Here is a 16,677-nt window from a genome sequence, read left to right as displayed (position 1 = left end):
TTGTACATGTTATATGGTAGGTAGTAATTGCTTAGCACAAACAAGACCCTGATATTTGATTTTTTAAAATCAAATAATCTACAAATGAATGAGTGCATAAATGAATAAATAAGTGAATGAATGAATATCAATAAGATGAGATGTTGACCAAGTGAAGGATTCTGCATTTGAACGTAAAAATAGTGAAGACAAAAATTAGTAATGCAATTCATAATTACCAATTAATAAGAGTCAAAATCTTTATTAAGCCATGTAGATAATTCATCTTTACAATGTGTAAATGGAACCCACATTTGTAAATTGTCTAAATGTTCTTCTTTCTATTATCTGTCGTTAGTCTTTGCATGTGATAGATGTTTCTCTGTGAGATTTTCATAGGTAATGTTTAAAACAATGTAAAGAAGAAAGTTCAGTCTGTCCGCAAAAGATAGATTCTATGAAGTGTGAACTTACTCAAATTGGGGTATTCTCATTCTTTCAAATAACATCGTGAAGGAAAGAAGGCTTAGGAGCCTAAAGCATAATATTTAACATTTGCAGGTTTGATTATGGTTTTCTCTCCCATTTTTATATTTTCCACACTGTGTATCACAGAATATTCTGTGATAATAACGAGATTGGTGCATAGACTTGCACATGTTGAAAGAAAGACCTTATTTTCATTTTGCCAGATTAATATGAACTGTATAGCAAAACAAAAGTATATTTCAAAAATGATATTTGCATGTGCCTATAATTGCTTAAGTAATTTTCCCCAGGACTTTTTCATTTAAACCTATGGCTAGAGTTTAAAGATAGGCAGGTAGGGATGGAAAGACATACAGATAAAGAGCTAGAAGAAAGAATTGATGTAAAGAAAACATTTTACTAGAGAAAAATAAAGTATGTTAAATTCAGGAATGGTAATATTTGGAGAGGAAAAAAGTTCTTCTCAAGATATTCTTTCGGTTTTTTCAATGCAGCCTCTGCATTGTTCTGGTTCTTGAAATTGAGAATCTTGCTTTCCACTGGAAATGAGGTCGCACAATAGACTGAATCACGAAACACAACCTGAATGGCCCCTGGCCAGTATTTCAACTTGATCTTTAAGAAATAGGGTTGTGCTAGTAGACATATTTCATATAAGACAGTGCCTAGGAGGTGTGATTAGAACTACTGAACTACAATAATGGTAAAAGCAAAATGACATCTGGTACTTATATTCTCTGTGACTATCCTGGGAGATATTCTCAGAAAACAACAAAAAACAACTCATGAGTTAAAAAAAAATAAACTTACAATATATGATGGGCATAATGATATCACTTTCCATTTCACTGACAGGGTTCCTCACCAGGCAGCTGTAATTCCCAATGTCTTCCTTGGTCACTGGAACAATATGAAGGGTATTGTTTTGGGGAGAAAAGGAGTAGGTGGAGCTGGTGTGGACAGGTCTCCCATTTTTTAGCCATTGGTAAGCTAGCCGAGTGCCCCCTTCCACCTGGCACGTCAGGGTTATGTTGCCCACATACTCCACAGCCCCAGAGGGAGGGTGAATCTGCACCACTGGCTTTGTGACAGGATCTGCAATATTAAGAGAGATAGGAATGATTTTTTCTTCTCATGGAATTATAATAAAACTCTATGAGGTCTTTCAAATATGAACTCCTGATGAAATTATTCCAGCATTTTACACTGTAAATGTAGACAGCTCAGGTAATAACTAATGAAGAGAAGATAATAAAAAGCCAGGGAAAATGCAAAATGATAAAATATGAGAATATCATTTATAATCAGAGATAATCAAATTCCAGAACTTACTTTTCAAGGATGGTCTAATGAAGCTCTTTACTTTATAGGTGGCTGAGAATGCCAGCTTCCTTATTTCCTGTTCATTGTGCTTTCACCAACACCATAAAGGTACACTTTCACAGGCAAAATTTATATGGTCACTCCCCTCTATTGATTTGTCCTAATGTCCCAATAGCAGCTGGCTGGAATGGATGTGGTGAACTCAAATTTCTATCATCTGCAAAATATACAGCTAATATATATACTATAATTTTGGGAAACTGAGGGATAATTTTAGTGAATCACATATGTACAACTATTCTTTCTATGTATGTCATGAAGCAATTATAAACTTTAATTGCTTTGCATTTGTGTTGTAACATTATATTAGTCACTTTAACAAACCAAAGCCTACATTTCAACACTGACTCAGTCTGAAAATAGGATAAAATATATTCTTGGACTTTTATCAAATTAGAGAAAAAATACAAATCCAATAGAAATTCCTGTTAGAAAGTCAAGTCACAGGAAAATAGTCTTATTTCATCATCTGCCACACAGTAGGCTCTTAATAATATTTGTCAAAGCAAATTTCCAAAAACGAGTAAATATTTTCTCTCTGAATTTTAACTGTAAAGTTGATGGATTATATAAGCATGGTAGAATTATATAAGAATCTGCAACCATTTCTGGCAATTTTCTTTAATCATTGAAGTTCTTGACTTAATTGAAAAAAACAGTGGCTTGCCCAGAGTTACACAGCAGTCAGTGGCAAAATGAAGAGGGCTTCACATCTGGCAATGTTTCTCTTCTGCATTTTGGAGAGAGGTATATTTAATAATCTCCTTCTATGTATGACTACAGGACACAGAGAGAGTAGGATGATACATAAGTGAGAGATGATTGTGTCCAATGTTTAGACTTCAATTTCCTTTCAAGCTTTTAATTAGGGTCAATGCATCTTCCTCAGGTAGATTTATTTTGACTTGTGCTCGTATTTTTGTACACTGGAAAATATGCTTTAGGGCACAAACTGACCAAATTCTCCATCCCAGAGAAGATAGAAGAAAGTGAAAGATAAGAGAAAGGAGGTCAAAAGGTAACTTATAGGGGAGCCGAGTAGTTCTGAAGCCTGTAGCACTTTTCAAGAAGGGTGTAATCAACTGGCTCATCTATTTAATCCTTCATCTTCCCTGGCAAGAACAAAAGATTGGGAAAGGCTTTATGTTTATGATATTATGATTTTAAAAGAAAAATAAATTGTGTACATTTAATATGCAGAAAAAACTTATATTTCAAATGCACCTGTGTGTGGAACTGTAAGTGGTATGAGATAAATAGGTAACACATCAACAGTTTTGTATGAGAAGAACCAATCATTAGGATAGTCACTGGTACTGTGATCATACATTTGCTTAAAACAGTATAACTCAGATGAAGAAGTTTTTCTTCTGAGAAGAATTTTGGCACAGGGCCTAAAACCCTATTGAGGCTTTACTAAGCTTTTGGTTGCATTTTCCTAAGCAGATTCAACTTTACTACTGATTAACAAGAAAGGATTCTATTAGGAGGGAGACAGGACACCATATAGGAAATCTTCATGGAAATTCCCTTTAGATCTCTCTTTTCTTCTTCCCCACAGTCGCTCTCTAGGCATTTGCTTCTACCTTCTGCATCTTTACTCCTCTGAAGCCTCCCCAGTCTCCTCTGTGGCCACTCATTTACTCCACAGATAGTTGCTGAATCTACTAGTGGCCAGCAAAGGTTGTAAGCACTGAGGACAAAGCAGCAAATAATACAAAGTCCCTGCTCCCAGGGACCTCGTATTCTAGGTGGGGAAGAGAAACAATAAACAAATAAAAATCTATAATATGCCCAGGTAGTAATAAATGCTATGAAAAAGAGAGAAGCAGAATTGGAGATAGAGAGTGACTCTCTCTCTCTCTGTCTCTCTGTCTCTCTCTCTCTCTATTTTCTCTGAGCGTGTGTGTCTCTCTCTCTCTCTCTCTCTGTGTGTGTGTGTGTGTGTGTGTTTGGAGAAGTGAGATTACATTTTATATAGGGTGGTCAGTAAAGGCTTCACAGATAAAGTGACATTTGAGCTAAGACCTAAAGGAAACGAGGGGAGCATGCTAGTGTCTTGGAGAAAAGCTGTCTAGGTAGAGCAAACAGCAAGTACAAAGGTCCTGAGGAGTGAGTGTGTTTTGGCCTGTTCCAGGAAGAGCATGAAGGCCAGCATGGCCAGAACCGAGTGAGTGAGGGGGATGCAGATAGGAAAATGGGGTCAGATAGGTGCTTTGTTGGGCATTGCAGATTGTTAATACTTTGACTTTTACTCTGAGTGAGATAGAAGCAATGGGAGGATTTTAAGCTGAAGGAGGCAGGAATAGAAGCAGGGAGAGTAGGTGGCAAAGCTATTAGGATAGTTCAGGCCACGGCTGATTGTGATATTGAGTGGGGCAGTACTGGGGGTGGTAAGTGGTTGGATTTTGTCTATATTTTCAAGGTAAAGCCAATAGGCTTTCCTGTGGACTGGATGTGGGATGTGAGAAAAAGAGGAGGTCAATGGTAACTGCAAGGTTTTGGCTGGAGCAATTGATAGAATGGAATTTGTATTTATTAAAATGGGGAATACTGTCAAATAAACAGGTGTAGAGAGAAAAAATCAGAAGTTGGGCTTTGGACATAGTATATTTTATGTATGTCACTTACTTCAATAAGGAAAACAAGTGTCTGAAAGTTAGCTGACCCTACTCCCCTTCAGAGGACATTTCCAAGCATGTCCATTGTCCTTAAGTATCATTCTTGCACAAGTCTCATCCTCTTCCAATTAGTGTACTGAAACAAAAATCTTCATGACAAAAATAGGGCTCTTCCCAGGGTACAGTCTATTGTTGAGAAAATAAGATTTTCTCCATCTCATCAAATTAGCAACATTATACTTGATAGTTCCCAGGCAAACAAACAGTAAGTTATACTTAGTGCTTGATTACCTATTGCTGGGCACTAGGTATATCTCTTACGTGCATGTCTTATTTAATCTTCAGAAAGCCTTGTGAGGTAGATAATGTCATTAGTGCCATGAGACATTGAGGCTTTGAGGATTAATTGATTTGTGCAAAGTTGTGAAGCCAAGATCTAAAGCCAAGGTAGTTTAGTCTCCTGAGCCTTTGCTAACTACCATACTAGACTGCTGCCCACGTACACTCACAGGGGACTCACCATCAACCGTGACTTTTATCTTCTGACTGGCGGATAGAGTTCCATTTCCCTGAATGTTGACCTTCACGATGTAATTGCCTTCATCAGGGAACTGCAGTGGGTCGATAAGCAGAGATGCATTGGGTGGCATCATGGTGAACTTGTGTTGGTATTCCAAGTCGGGAACCACAGACTTATTCACAGAGCCCAGTAAGTATTTGGGCATCGTGTGGGGTCTCTCAAATAGCCATATGATCTGGATGTCCGATGCTGGAGTGTGGAAGCCATAGTGGACGGGTAGGTAGAGGGCCTGACCTCTGACGCCATGGACAGTGTGTGATGGCACTGTCACCTTCAGCCCCGAGCAAGCACCTATTGCAAAGGAAAGGAAAGTTGTGAAGACCTTGAGCCACATTTCACAATCTAAAGGGGCAAATGCAGACAGAACCTGATCAGGTGATAATCCTTTTCAAAGAAGAGTGGCTTCTAGGTACTGACTATTCTAGTACTGGTTACATGTAGAGGTAAATATTTGTCTCTGAAACCTTCCGCACTTAAAAAACTCCACCCAAAGACTGTGCTGATTGCACAAGATAAAAAGAAAAAGCAGAAGTTATTTTCTATGATTGCTACAGAATAATGGGAAAAGGAGAACTAAGAAAGTTTACTACTTCTAAAGTCCAGTGAAACCATTAAAACATTTGGAATTATGACTATATTAATGTCTGCCATATCATATCATAATCTAACTATGTGATTTGAGAAATACTAGAGGTTATTTCCTCCTAACATTTTCCCTTAAAGCCGTCTGAAATAACTGAATATTCCATTATTGGAAGTTCTTCCTTTTAGCCAAATGCTTGCCAAATGCAAATATCCCAAGGAGAGTGATATTAAACCATTAGCAGTCATGACCAATTATTTCCACCCAGAACAGGCATCTGGTTGGTGTATTTGAGAAACAGCAAGAGGCAGGTACAGATGGAGCAGAGTGGAGGAGGAGTAGCATGATAAGATATGAGGTCAGTGAGGTGGCTGTGACAAACTGGCAGGACCTTAGGATCATGGGAAAAACTGGCAATTTTACTCTAAGATGGGGATGCAATAGGAGTTTCATGAACAGAAAAGGGCTATGATTTTTTTTTATGTTTTATTGGACCTAGTCTAGCTGCTGTGAGAATACACAGGAATAGGGCTAGAGCAGGAACAGGAAGAACACTTAGTTAGGAGGTGACTGCAATGTAATAGGCCAGAGACAACTGCGCTGGAAACGAGGGTGTTAGTAAAAGACGTTTTGGAAAAAGGCTGATTGTGACAAAAGGATTTGCTGACACTTTGAGGGTGTCAGAAACAAAGAGGATGCCAAGCTTCTTGACTCGGACCAACTGGAAGAAAGGAATTGCAGTAAATAAATTAATCATGGGGAAGACTGTGAGGAGAATAGTTTTTTTGTGGGGAAGACGAGGATTCAGTTTTAGGAGTGTTCATTTTGAGATGCCCATTAGACATCCAAGAGGCAATGTGAAATCCTGATTAATGTGAATTTAAGAGAGAATGAGGGGCCTGGAGGGCCTTGGGGCATGGAGCTCTGCCCAGTGGATAGCCCTGGGAAGTGCTGGGGATTTTTGGGCCCATGCATTCACTGGTGTATCTTCAGGTTTCTTCCTAGTTTCTGGCAACTGGAGATTTCCCCATCTTACCTTAAGCCATGATATATTATTTTATTTCATTTAGCATTTCTATGTATTTGCAGGGGGAAGAGAGTCTTCCTTAGCTCAAGTTACCATGTTGCTGGAAGCTCTTTGCTTCAAAATCCTCATATTAAAAGGGGCAATATGATACCTACATCATAGAAACATTTGACGTAGTAGAGGAGAGAGTGAGAGAAATTTAAATGTGGAATATTTTGAATGATGAGAGAAAAAATAGACAATAGAAAAGAAACTGTAGACAATGCGTATAGACAACACTTTTGGGAAATTTTGCTGTGAAGAGGAGCAGAGAGATTGGACAGAAGCTGGAGAAGGATCAAAAATGTGAAATAAAGAGAGTTTTTTGCTATTGGGAATGTTTCACTGGAAAGGGAAATGTTGATGAAGCAGAATAGAGATGGATGAAAGTGGAATAAAATCCTTAAGCAGGTGAGAAGAGATGGAAATTAGATATAAATAGAAGCAGTTTACAATTTTAAATTTCTCAGATACAAAATGTTTATCCTCTTTGATCGCTTCCACTTTTTCATTTTTTTCTACATTTTTTTCATTTCATTCTACTAGAAAGGGAGTCTTTAAGCTTCATCCAAGTCATGTCATGAAAGGCCATCAATTTTAAAAAGGGAAAGGTAGAAAGGTCTGTTTGCCTTTTGTGATTATTTCCTTGGAAAAACTCAAAGATGTAGGTCTGCCACTATGAGGAATCCAGTTCTACCAACAGTAAATTTATCACCTTCCTTCCCAGAGTGGAGGTAGAAGCAGATTCCCACAGTTTGGGCCTTTGGCTAGCTATTAGTAGAGAGTGAGACTCTGGGGTTGGCAGAGAAGTTAGAGCAAAGAATCCAAGAGGAGAAAACACCAAAGAGGAAGATAGTTGGTTAGAGGGAGAAGAGACTCCTAGACTTGCAACTGAAACTTACCATATGGTCTGAGAAGCAGATGACTGTAAGAGAAACATAAAGACATGTCTTATTGTCTCCTTGGCCTCTGTGTGTTTTTGTGATTAACTTCTAAGAATTTTTTTCTTCTGATAATGGACCTACTTGCACACTTTGGGGATTGGTCCATAACAAAGCAGTTACAAAGATGAGAATTCCCTTCTGTATTCTTTTCTGCCAAGTGTAAGACTATTAAATCTGGAATTTTTCCTAATTTGAGTGATTAGAAAAAGAGAAAACTGGGTACTGGGAATTCTAAAGAGGAGATAAAGTGGATTGCAGAAAAGAAGTAGTGGTTTTCACAAGGAAACAGTAGGAGAGAGAAAGAAAGATGAGAGAGAGAAATCTACGTCTCAAAATTAGTGATGTCTAAGATATGTGAAGCAGAGGCTGACAGTCGGGGTGAAACTCTCAAAGTCATAGAATTATTAAGATTGGGCCTTTGGATGGGAGATCAGCACAGGAAAAGATTCCGCTTTGTCTGTCTGTTTTCTGCACAAAACAAAATGCATTTATATGTCTTTCATTGAAGTTGAAGATAGGCAGTTCCTGACAAGTTCCTGGTAAGCAACAATAAAAAAAATAGGTTCAGTACCTGTTATTACTAACTAAGATATGTAAATTGGAACTTTCACTGTATTAAGTGTGTTGCTCCCTCCTTTTTTTTTACTTGTGTAAATACGAAAATATTTACAAGGGTTTCATGGCTCACTCCTGATCTTGGACTCCCATGTTCTATGTCCGCCATTGAGTCTTAAATTCATCGCTTGCAAATAGCCCTAAAATAATGATTTTCGAGCACCTATTCTCTTAACTTGAAGATTACTGTGCTTGTTACTTTAATAAAGTTAAAGATCTACTGAAATATGAAGTCCTAGTAAAGGACACATACTTGGGGTAAAATGGTGGTTGGTCAGTTACATGACCTTAAATAAGTAATTTTAATTTTCAGACTCAGTTTTCTCATGTGTGAATAGGAGGTAATTAATGTCGGATAAGGTGTAAGGCCTTTCTCGACTCTCTTAATTTTATGTTATTGACATCCTGAGGTGCTTTTCTAAGGGTAGCAGCTACCAATATTTGAAGGTGAAGGGCCCAGAGAGTTTTGAGAGGACCCAAATTGAGAGAGGGCCTAAATAATTTTGAAGAATTGAGTCCCAGTTTTTGGTTCATTTATTAACTTGTCAATCCTTGGATATCCTTTAATAAAACAGCAATTCTGTGTTTTTTAGAAAGAAATCAAGGGGAATGATGGAAGTCTGTATAATTGCCTTGGGAATGCACTGGAAAAAGCTGCATGGCTGCTAATAGGGAGCAGTTTTGTCATGGATGTATTGGTTCACTTAGGACATTTCACAGCTCAGCCTAGAAACCACCACTAGGCTGAGAAGGTCTGAATGCATTCTGACCAATTTGTGCTTGTCATTTGGGAAAGCCACTGCAAAAGTCCTTCTCTGCTTTTTTTTGTAATCGACTTCCTTTGTAGTTATATTTGAAAAGATTGATTGAGATTTATTTAATATTCTGGAAATGGTTGGGAGGCACTATATTACTGTGGGGTGACAATATCGCTGGAATAGAAATGTTGATGACTTTTGGATCTTGACCCAGAATGTTGAATCTTAAATATGAAAAGACCAGTTAGAGAGTCCCTGACTAAAATTATAGGAGGAAAATTTTATTTAATGAAATACTAAATACAATATAAATATTGAAGCTCTGAGAAAAAATAAAACTACATTAGTAGAAGAAGATATTTTATATAGCATTTATGATCATTATTTAGGGGGAAAATTAGTTTTGGGGTCTATTTTAGACTGCATCATGTAATAATACCTTAAATAATATATTGTCATCAATATCTCTGAATAGGTTCAGTGCTTTCTTATTAAATGAAAAGTTTTTTTCAAATATGTATGCTTTTTCAAATGTTTTTATGATAGTGAGAAATAGCACAGCTGTTGCAGTAACTATTTGCTTAGAGATTGCCTATCCAATTTTTTATCGGACAAATTATAGGTAGCAAGTTATAAGAATGTCAGCAGGGAATGAAATTTTCTTTACACAGTATCTTATCTCAGCCACGTGAAATCTCTTCACTGGATGTGAACCTATCAATATGATACAATCTTTGCTTGTAGTGAAATTTGGGAATAAACAGATAATTGAATGCTTCCTCCACATTCTAGGAACACATACTCTCTTATCATTGATGTGTCACCCACTACAGATGTGATGAATTCATGCTGTCAAACACAGCAGTTTACTAATGTGAGAAAACTTAGCTTCATTTTGAGAAATTTTCAAGCGCTCTTTTCTAGTTGTATGAGAAAACCCAAAGGACTAAAACTATCGATTTTAGAAAATCATCCTCTGCATGAACAGATAAACTTCAAGAAAATAAATAATATAAAAAGGCCGGTTGTGGTGGCTCATGCCTGTAATCCCAGCACTTTAGGGGACTGAGGTGGCAGATTGCTTGAGCCCAGGAGTTTAAGACCATCTTGGGCAACACAGCGAGACTCCTGTCTCTATTTGAAAAAATACAAAAACAAAAATAATAAATAATATAAAAATTGATGAAATTTAAATTTATTTTTAATAGTCCTAATATTTAGACTTAAACGGAAATTTAAATTGGATTTTATTATTATATTCACTATTACTTTCTGGGTATAACAAACAAAAACTCTTATAAATTATAGTTCTGTTAAAAAAATCTTGACTTTTTGCTTGTAAGGCATTACACAAATCTGGAGAAACATTTATAATACTAATCATAATCTGACATACAAAATTGCAGCAATGATCCCTCCTTTACAGACCCTCTTACATTGTATGACAATAGCACTATAAAAAAGTATCCAGTGTTAAGGTACACTTGAAGTCCTACTGTAGAAATTATCTATATTCCAGCAACAAAGGACTCCCTAGACCGGTTTCATTGTATTGAATATAAACATCAGATTTCACAAAGTGACCTCTGCTGTAGCTCAAAATAGCTGGCATTTACTTCCCTGTTATCATGCGTGGTATTAACAAGCATAACACAAGTATTGTTGACTGAAAATAAAATCTTGCATCTTTAGAGAAAATAGAAATTATGATGTGTTTTGAATAAACTGTACATTTTAGGCTTCCAATTTTTAAAAATTTTTTAAAAAGAAGAAACAAAACTTCAATATTCCTAAAATCAAAGATTGCCAAATCATCTGTGGTCTTTACAACACACTGCCTATGGAGAAAAGCAAATTTGCAGAAGAGAGAAGGTCTTAAGGTATAAAAACTGCATTAGCTATTTACGAACATGCTATTTTCCTAATGTACATTTGTTCTATTTTAGTTGAATTCCTTAATGAAATTGTCTCAAGTTCTTCTTAACACCAGTTTCAAAAACAACACTTATAAAATGATAGTAGTCCTACTGTTTTAAATATAAAAATAAGTGGGACGATGACCCAAGATACTTTCAAAAGGAAGAAAAATGCACAAAGGTAGGGACAGTTATAATAATTATTTACTTTTTCAAAAAATTTTAGAAAACAAAAATTGTTTGGCTTAAATTTGATAACATAAATACTATAATGACTGGAACAATCACAACTCTGGGAAACTCAAAGACTTAAAAAATTTTACAAATTGTACATTTCAAATGTGTGAGATAGGTGCAACATTAGGTATGAATTTGAACAATAACATTTACAATGCAAACTTTAACAAAATATAGGAGTTAAAGTAAAGCTCTAAATAGCTGAAGAAGCCTAAAAGTTAAATTGCTTATTTTGCTAAGCTGTTCGTAATTTTTTTAAAATGTAGCCTTTTTTGAACTCCTATCTGTTGAATATAAACAAAACAAGACATTGATTTGACTTTTAAAACTGATAAATAGGAAGAATGGAAATGAGAACATCTGGTGAAAATAATGTTGACAGACAGCAGTCAGAATGCTGGAAAGAGACTCCTTTAAACTCTAAGGATAAAGAGGAGAATGAGGGAAAATATTAAGGTAGAAAAAAAATTTTAATAGGACTAGCCATTGGGCAAAGAGAAAAGCTAAAGGCATTTTGGAGTAACAATCTTTTCAAACACGTTCTCCCTTTTGTGTAGGAAATTTTTTTGTTAGTTTGGAATCTTACCTTTGTTCCATATTTCATAAGATGAGACAGAAAACTTAAAACAGTAAACAGTTTGCAACAATATCTTTAATTAAAAAGAAAATAATTTTCATAAATTATTTGTAGTTTCACTCTAAGTGGTCACAATTTCATGGCCTATTAGAATATTTGCTGAAATAAATGCATTAAAAACTATTGAACCTATATGTAAACTCTAAAAAGAAGAAATTCATCATATTTTAAAAATATCTTAATTCTCTTAATGAGTGCTATGACAATAATTGTTATTCCAAGAAAACAGTAACAATCTATTTATTGAAACTCATTTCTCTTAAATGTTCCTGCTTCTTTGCTGAAACAGTGTGTTATTGTTAAAAGGTTCTGACCTGCTCTTCAATTATCTGAATGCATCTACAGCCTAAAGCAAATATTTACCTTATGTCCACAATTAAAAAAAAAACCTAACAAACAGCTAAAACACAATTCACACAGGGCCTTACCGAAGAGAAGGAGGTATATTTTGCACTGAAAGACCCCAAGTGTGTCACCGAAGGGCTCCATGAAAGCATCCTGTCCCATGCATGCAGTGCCCTGTTCTCGGTGGTAACTTGGACCAGCAGCTGCTGGTTTATTTGCTAGGGAAATTAGCAGTGAGGTAACAGACCCTATCTTGCCTCTTGCTTCTGTGATTTGAATACAGAATGAATGTGTATACAAAGGACACAGGGAGTGGGAACACCTGTTATGTGCTTTGCAAGAATACAGGCTTATGGCTTTCAGAAGAGTTTCTTAGCAACTACCAGTAATTGTCTATATACTTCATAAATTATACTTAGTTATTAAAAAATCACATGAAGGAAAACATCCTTTTGAGTGACTTTACTGAAAAATGGCATGTTTTCATAATGAGAGAATATTGTGAGATTTCCTTAAAAACAAAAGCTGGTTTTCCATCATGCAAAACTATGCCATTATTATTTTAAAATTAAAAAAAATTATATGAAAATTGAAGTAGCTCACATATCTGCTAAACAGTTATAAATCTTTATGAAGTCACTGACATGTAAAAATTCTACCAACGAATCAAAAGAGAGATCCAGAATACATTTAAAACGTATTTTTTCTATGCAGTGTTTCCTATTACAATGACTGATTTCATTTCATCTTTGAATCATCTTATTTTTAAAAGCAAATCACAGGTGTGTTTCCAACTGGGACTGAGGCATGGACCATGCATAATTACAATGAAAAGCGCATGCCAAGAGATAGTATCTGAGGCCACATTTTCACAGCTGATGCATAGAGGAAGTGAACCAATGATCTAGAAAGCTCTTACCTCTACTGTGGTGTCCAGGTTACAGTTTTTCAACCTGGTCTCTTCATTGTCATGGCAGCAGATAGTCTAAACATGTCTGCTTAATTTACTAAGTTATTAGTTAACCCCTATTTGCAAGAAGGCTCTGGTTCTAGCCTTGTTAAATAAAATGTTAAGGATATATCCAAATCTGCATCAAATCATCAAATCAAGTAAAATTCCTTGCATACATCAGTTTTAACAGTAAAGGCCCACTGAAGAAGTTCAATTACAAGAGGGGAAGGAAGACTACACCTCAAGCATAATTGAAGTAAAAAAGGAATGATAGTAACTTTGGAATCCAAGTTTGGAAACACTCTTTGCATTAAGGCTCTGAACTCTTCTAGAAGGACTTCTATAAGCAAAGAAAGTAAGTGGCTATTGGGAAAACGAAGTCTCTTCAGAGATCAGTCACTTTCAGATCCCTCCATGCTTCAGAAAATGGCAAGAGCTCCTCATGCTTCCCCCACCTCCCTGCAAAATAATAACAGTGCCACAACTTTCTCTGCACTATCTCTAAATCTGGTACATACATCAATTGCAGCACTTATCTCCTTAATCTTAATTTATTTCATTGGATGTTTATTTTCCCTCTGAGCTCTCGAATACAGAGAATAATCTTATTCATTCATGGATCTTGGGCACGTCGCATAATGCTTAACTAGTATTTTTGTTAAGTTGTTTCTCCAGAAAACAAAACTCTAAATGCTCCTTGGCCCCTGTCTTACAATTCTCAGTTGATGCGTAAGAAATACAAATAAATTTTAATATTGGACTGCACAAAATACAATTTGGAAGGTAATATGGAAGTTCTACGGATATCACATGGGCTCCCCCAACATCTTTTAGATTGATATTAATCTCCAATTGCCTTTATTAAATTAGCTGTTTTCAGTGTTTTTCAATTTAGTGCTGGATTATAATGAAGTTTGTTGGGTCCCTGGCAAAAAGAGAAATAAAGACAATGTACTGTGTTTTTTCCCTAGTGTTAAATATACTCAATATAAAGGAGTTTTTTATTCTGAGAGTTTCTTTGTTGTATTTGAAAATATTCCCTGTTTCATGACATAAGGTGATAGTAGATGCTACATTAAAAAATAAATGCCAATATGAATCTTACTTGTAATCTTTTTATTTCATGGCACATATTGAAATATAATACGGCACATCTAGGCAAAGGGCTACTGGGATAATCATGACAAAGCGCCCTCTAGTGGTAAACTGTAGATATAAACTCTTACCTGCTGGAGTAACTTCTGATTTCAACATGTTTATACAGGAAGTGAGAAAAAGAGTGCTGAAGCTTAACTTCAACAATTGTTAATTTTTACATGATTCTTAAAAATAGTTTGAAGTGTTTTATAATTATAAGAATTTTCCTACCATCCATATCTCACATCACACCTGTAACCCACTGGGAAGTTCTGCTGTATCATTTCCAGTCAGGAAAAAAGGGCCTGTAGTGTTACTGTTTACCAATCTTAGTTATATTTGCCTTTAAAATGAGAAGGCTGATTAACCTAAAACAATCTATATCCATGGTGATTGAACTGCAAGCAATGCAAGGAGCCACTGGGATAGAGTATGCGTGTGTGTGTGCACATGCATTTACAATGGGATATGGACACATATACTCCTGTGCAGGGGTGTGTGTGTGTGTGTGTGTATGTGTGTGTGTGTGTTTGTTGGGGGCAGGGCTTTTTATTACCTCTCAAATCACACTACACAGTTTGCAGTCTAGTTTATTTAAATTGTAGACTGGTATTACTTCATACAGTAAATGCTGCATGAATTTCAAGCATCCACATTTTTAATCACAAGTAGCTAGCACACACATGTTTTGCAGTGGCAGAAACAATTAAGAAGGAGAGGTGGTGAAATGCCAAGGTCAGTGTAGATGTAGAACAGTGGAGAATAAGAACTGGGGAAAGAAATGTTTCTTATTGTTGTAATTAGTGGATTCTCTCCAGTTTGCAGGGAGAGTTAGCTGCCAGAGGAGGCTATCACATATGCCTATGCCTGTGCTAAACTTCACTTCTGTGAAGTCTACAAAGCTGCCTCGCGGAAGCCTTGATCTATCTTATGTGGCTGCTAAACACTAAACAGTAATGTCTTTCTTCCTGGGCACCTCTTTAGGTCACTACTTTACCTTCGGCAAGTGTTCTGTTTTCTGTTATGGCCTGCTCAAGAAGTGTAGTCACACCATCTTGGAGGGGCTGCATCTCTCCATTGCTTTGGTATTTGTGGAGTGGTAAGAAATTGGCTGGGCGCGGTGGCTCACGCCTGTAATCCCAGCACTTTGAGAGGCCGAGGCAGGTGGATCACGAGGTCAGGAGATCGAGACCATTTTGGCTAACACGGTGAAACCCCGTCTCTACTAAAAATACAAAAAAAAAAATTAGCCGGGCGTGTTGGCGGGCTCCTGTAGTCCCAGCTACACTGGAGGCTGAGGCAGGAGAATGGCGTGAACCCGGGAGGCGGAGCTTGTAGTGAGCCGAGATGGCCCCACTGCACCCCAGCCTGGGCGACAGAGCGAGACTCCGTCTCAAAAAAAAAAAAAAAACAAATTTTATCTTTCTAATCAAACCCGGATCTCAGCTTTTATTTAAGCTTCCAGACATTCCTCCTGTTTTGGGCCATTAGAAATATGCCCTTATCCTACTTTACTACTAATCTTACTGCCCTGAATCAGATCAATTTACTTAACTCTTGGCTCTGCACTCCTTTACCAAGGAATTGGTATCCAGCAAAACTTCCCCAAGATTTGTTGGCAGACTATCTAAACTTTCCATTATTTTGCACTGGACTATCACTAACAACAGCTCTCAGGTAAATGTGAAAGTCCTCAATAAATCTTAAAAATAAATACCTTTTTGAAAATTGGAAAGGAAATAGCATGTCAAAACTTTTAGGATGCCAAGTTTTTTGTTTTTTTGAGCGTAGACAGGTAGAAATGAACAACGTAAGATTCAATTATTTCATATAGTGTTAAGGTATGCTGAATTAGAAAATATAGTTTATTTAGACACCAGCGCTGATTTACTTTACAAGCTTTCAATATTATAGCCTTCGAACATTTATTAGACTGTATCCATTTTTATCCATTTCTCCAGTTTATAGGAAATAAACTAAAATGTAGAGTTTTTGAGTAAAATAAAGTTTTAATACTTTCTTGCTTTTTCAGTGTCAGATAGGGATAACACTCATTTTTCAGAATTTGGCCAATAGAAATACACACATTAGATAAAAAAAACTTTTTGGGGGGATCATCTTTAACTTTGTGTATTTGAGTATGTGAGGGAGAAAATTCCGGGGTTGAATCTGGGTTCTAGTCCTAGATCAAGCTCTCATGAAATATGTGGTCTCGAACCCTTATACAGATACATTTTCTCATCTTTACAGCATGTATTTGACATGCTAGAGCTGGACTGCCTTTAAGAATCACTGAAGATTTTAAACAAACATCCCCAAAGAAAACAACAATAATAACAGCACACACCTCAGGTGAATCTCAACACTTAGGTTTGAGATCTACTGAACTCGGATCACCCCTAAGACATGCTTTTAAACTAAATTGTGAACTCCTT

General features: G+C 36.4%; 1 protein-coding gene across 1 annotated transcript in view; it reads right to left on the bottom strand.

The window, feature by feature from the left end:
- The window catches only part of HEPACAM2 (HEPACAM family member 2), a 34,129-nt gene extending 21,814 nt beyond the window's left edge, over positions 1–12,315 (bottom strand). The window contains exons 1-3 of the mRNA XM_032761052.2: positions 12,237–12,315; positions 4,993–5,343; positions 1,279–1,563 (exon numbers count right to left, since the gene is read on the bottom strand). Of these exons, the coding sequence (XP_032616943.1) occupies positions 1,279–1,563; positions 4,993–5,343; positions 12,237–12,315 (715 nt within the window). The remainder of the gene's footprint in view (positions 1–1,278; positions 1,564–4,992; positions 5,344–12,236) is intronic.
- Between the last annotated feature and the right edge of the window lie 4,362 nt (positions 12,316–16,677).

This window comes from Hylobates moloch, unplaced genomic scaffold (assembly GCF_009828535.3).
Source record: "Hylobates moloch isolate HMO894 unplaced genomic scaffold, HMol_V3 SCAFFOLD_1, whole genome shotgun sequence".
NCBI lineage: Eukaryota > Metazoa > Chordata > Mammalia > Primates > Hylobatidae > Hylobates > Hylobates moloch.
This window is presented reverse-complemented; position numbering and strand designations above follow the sequence as displayed.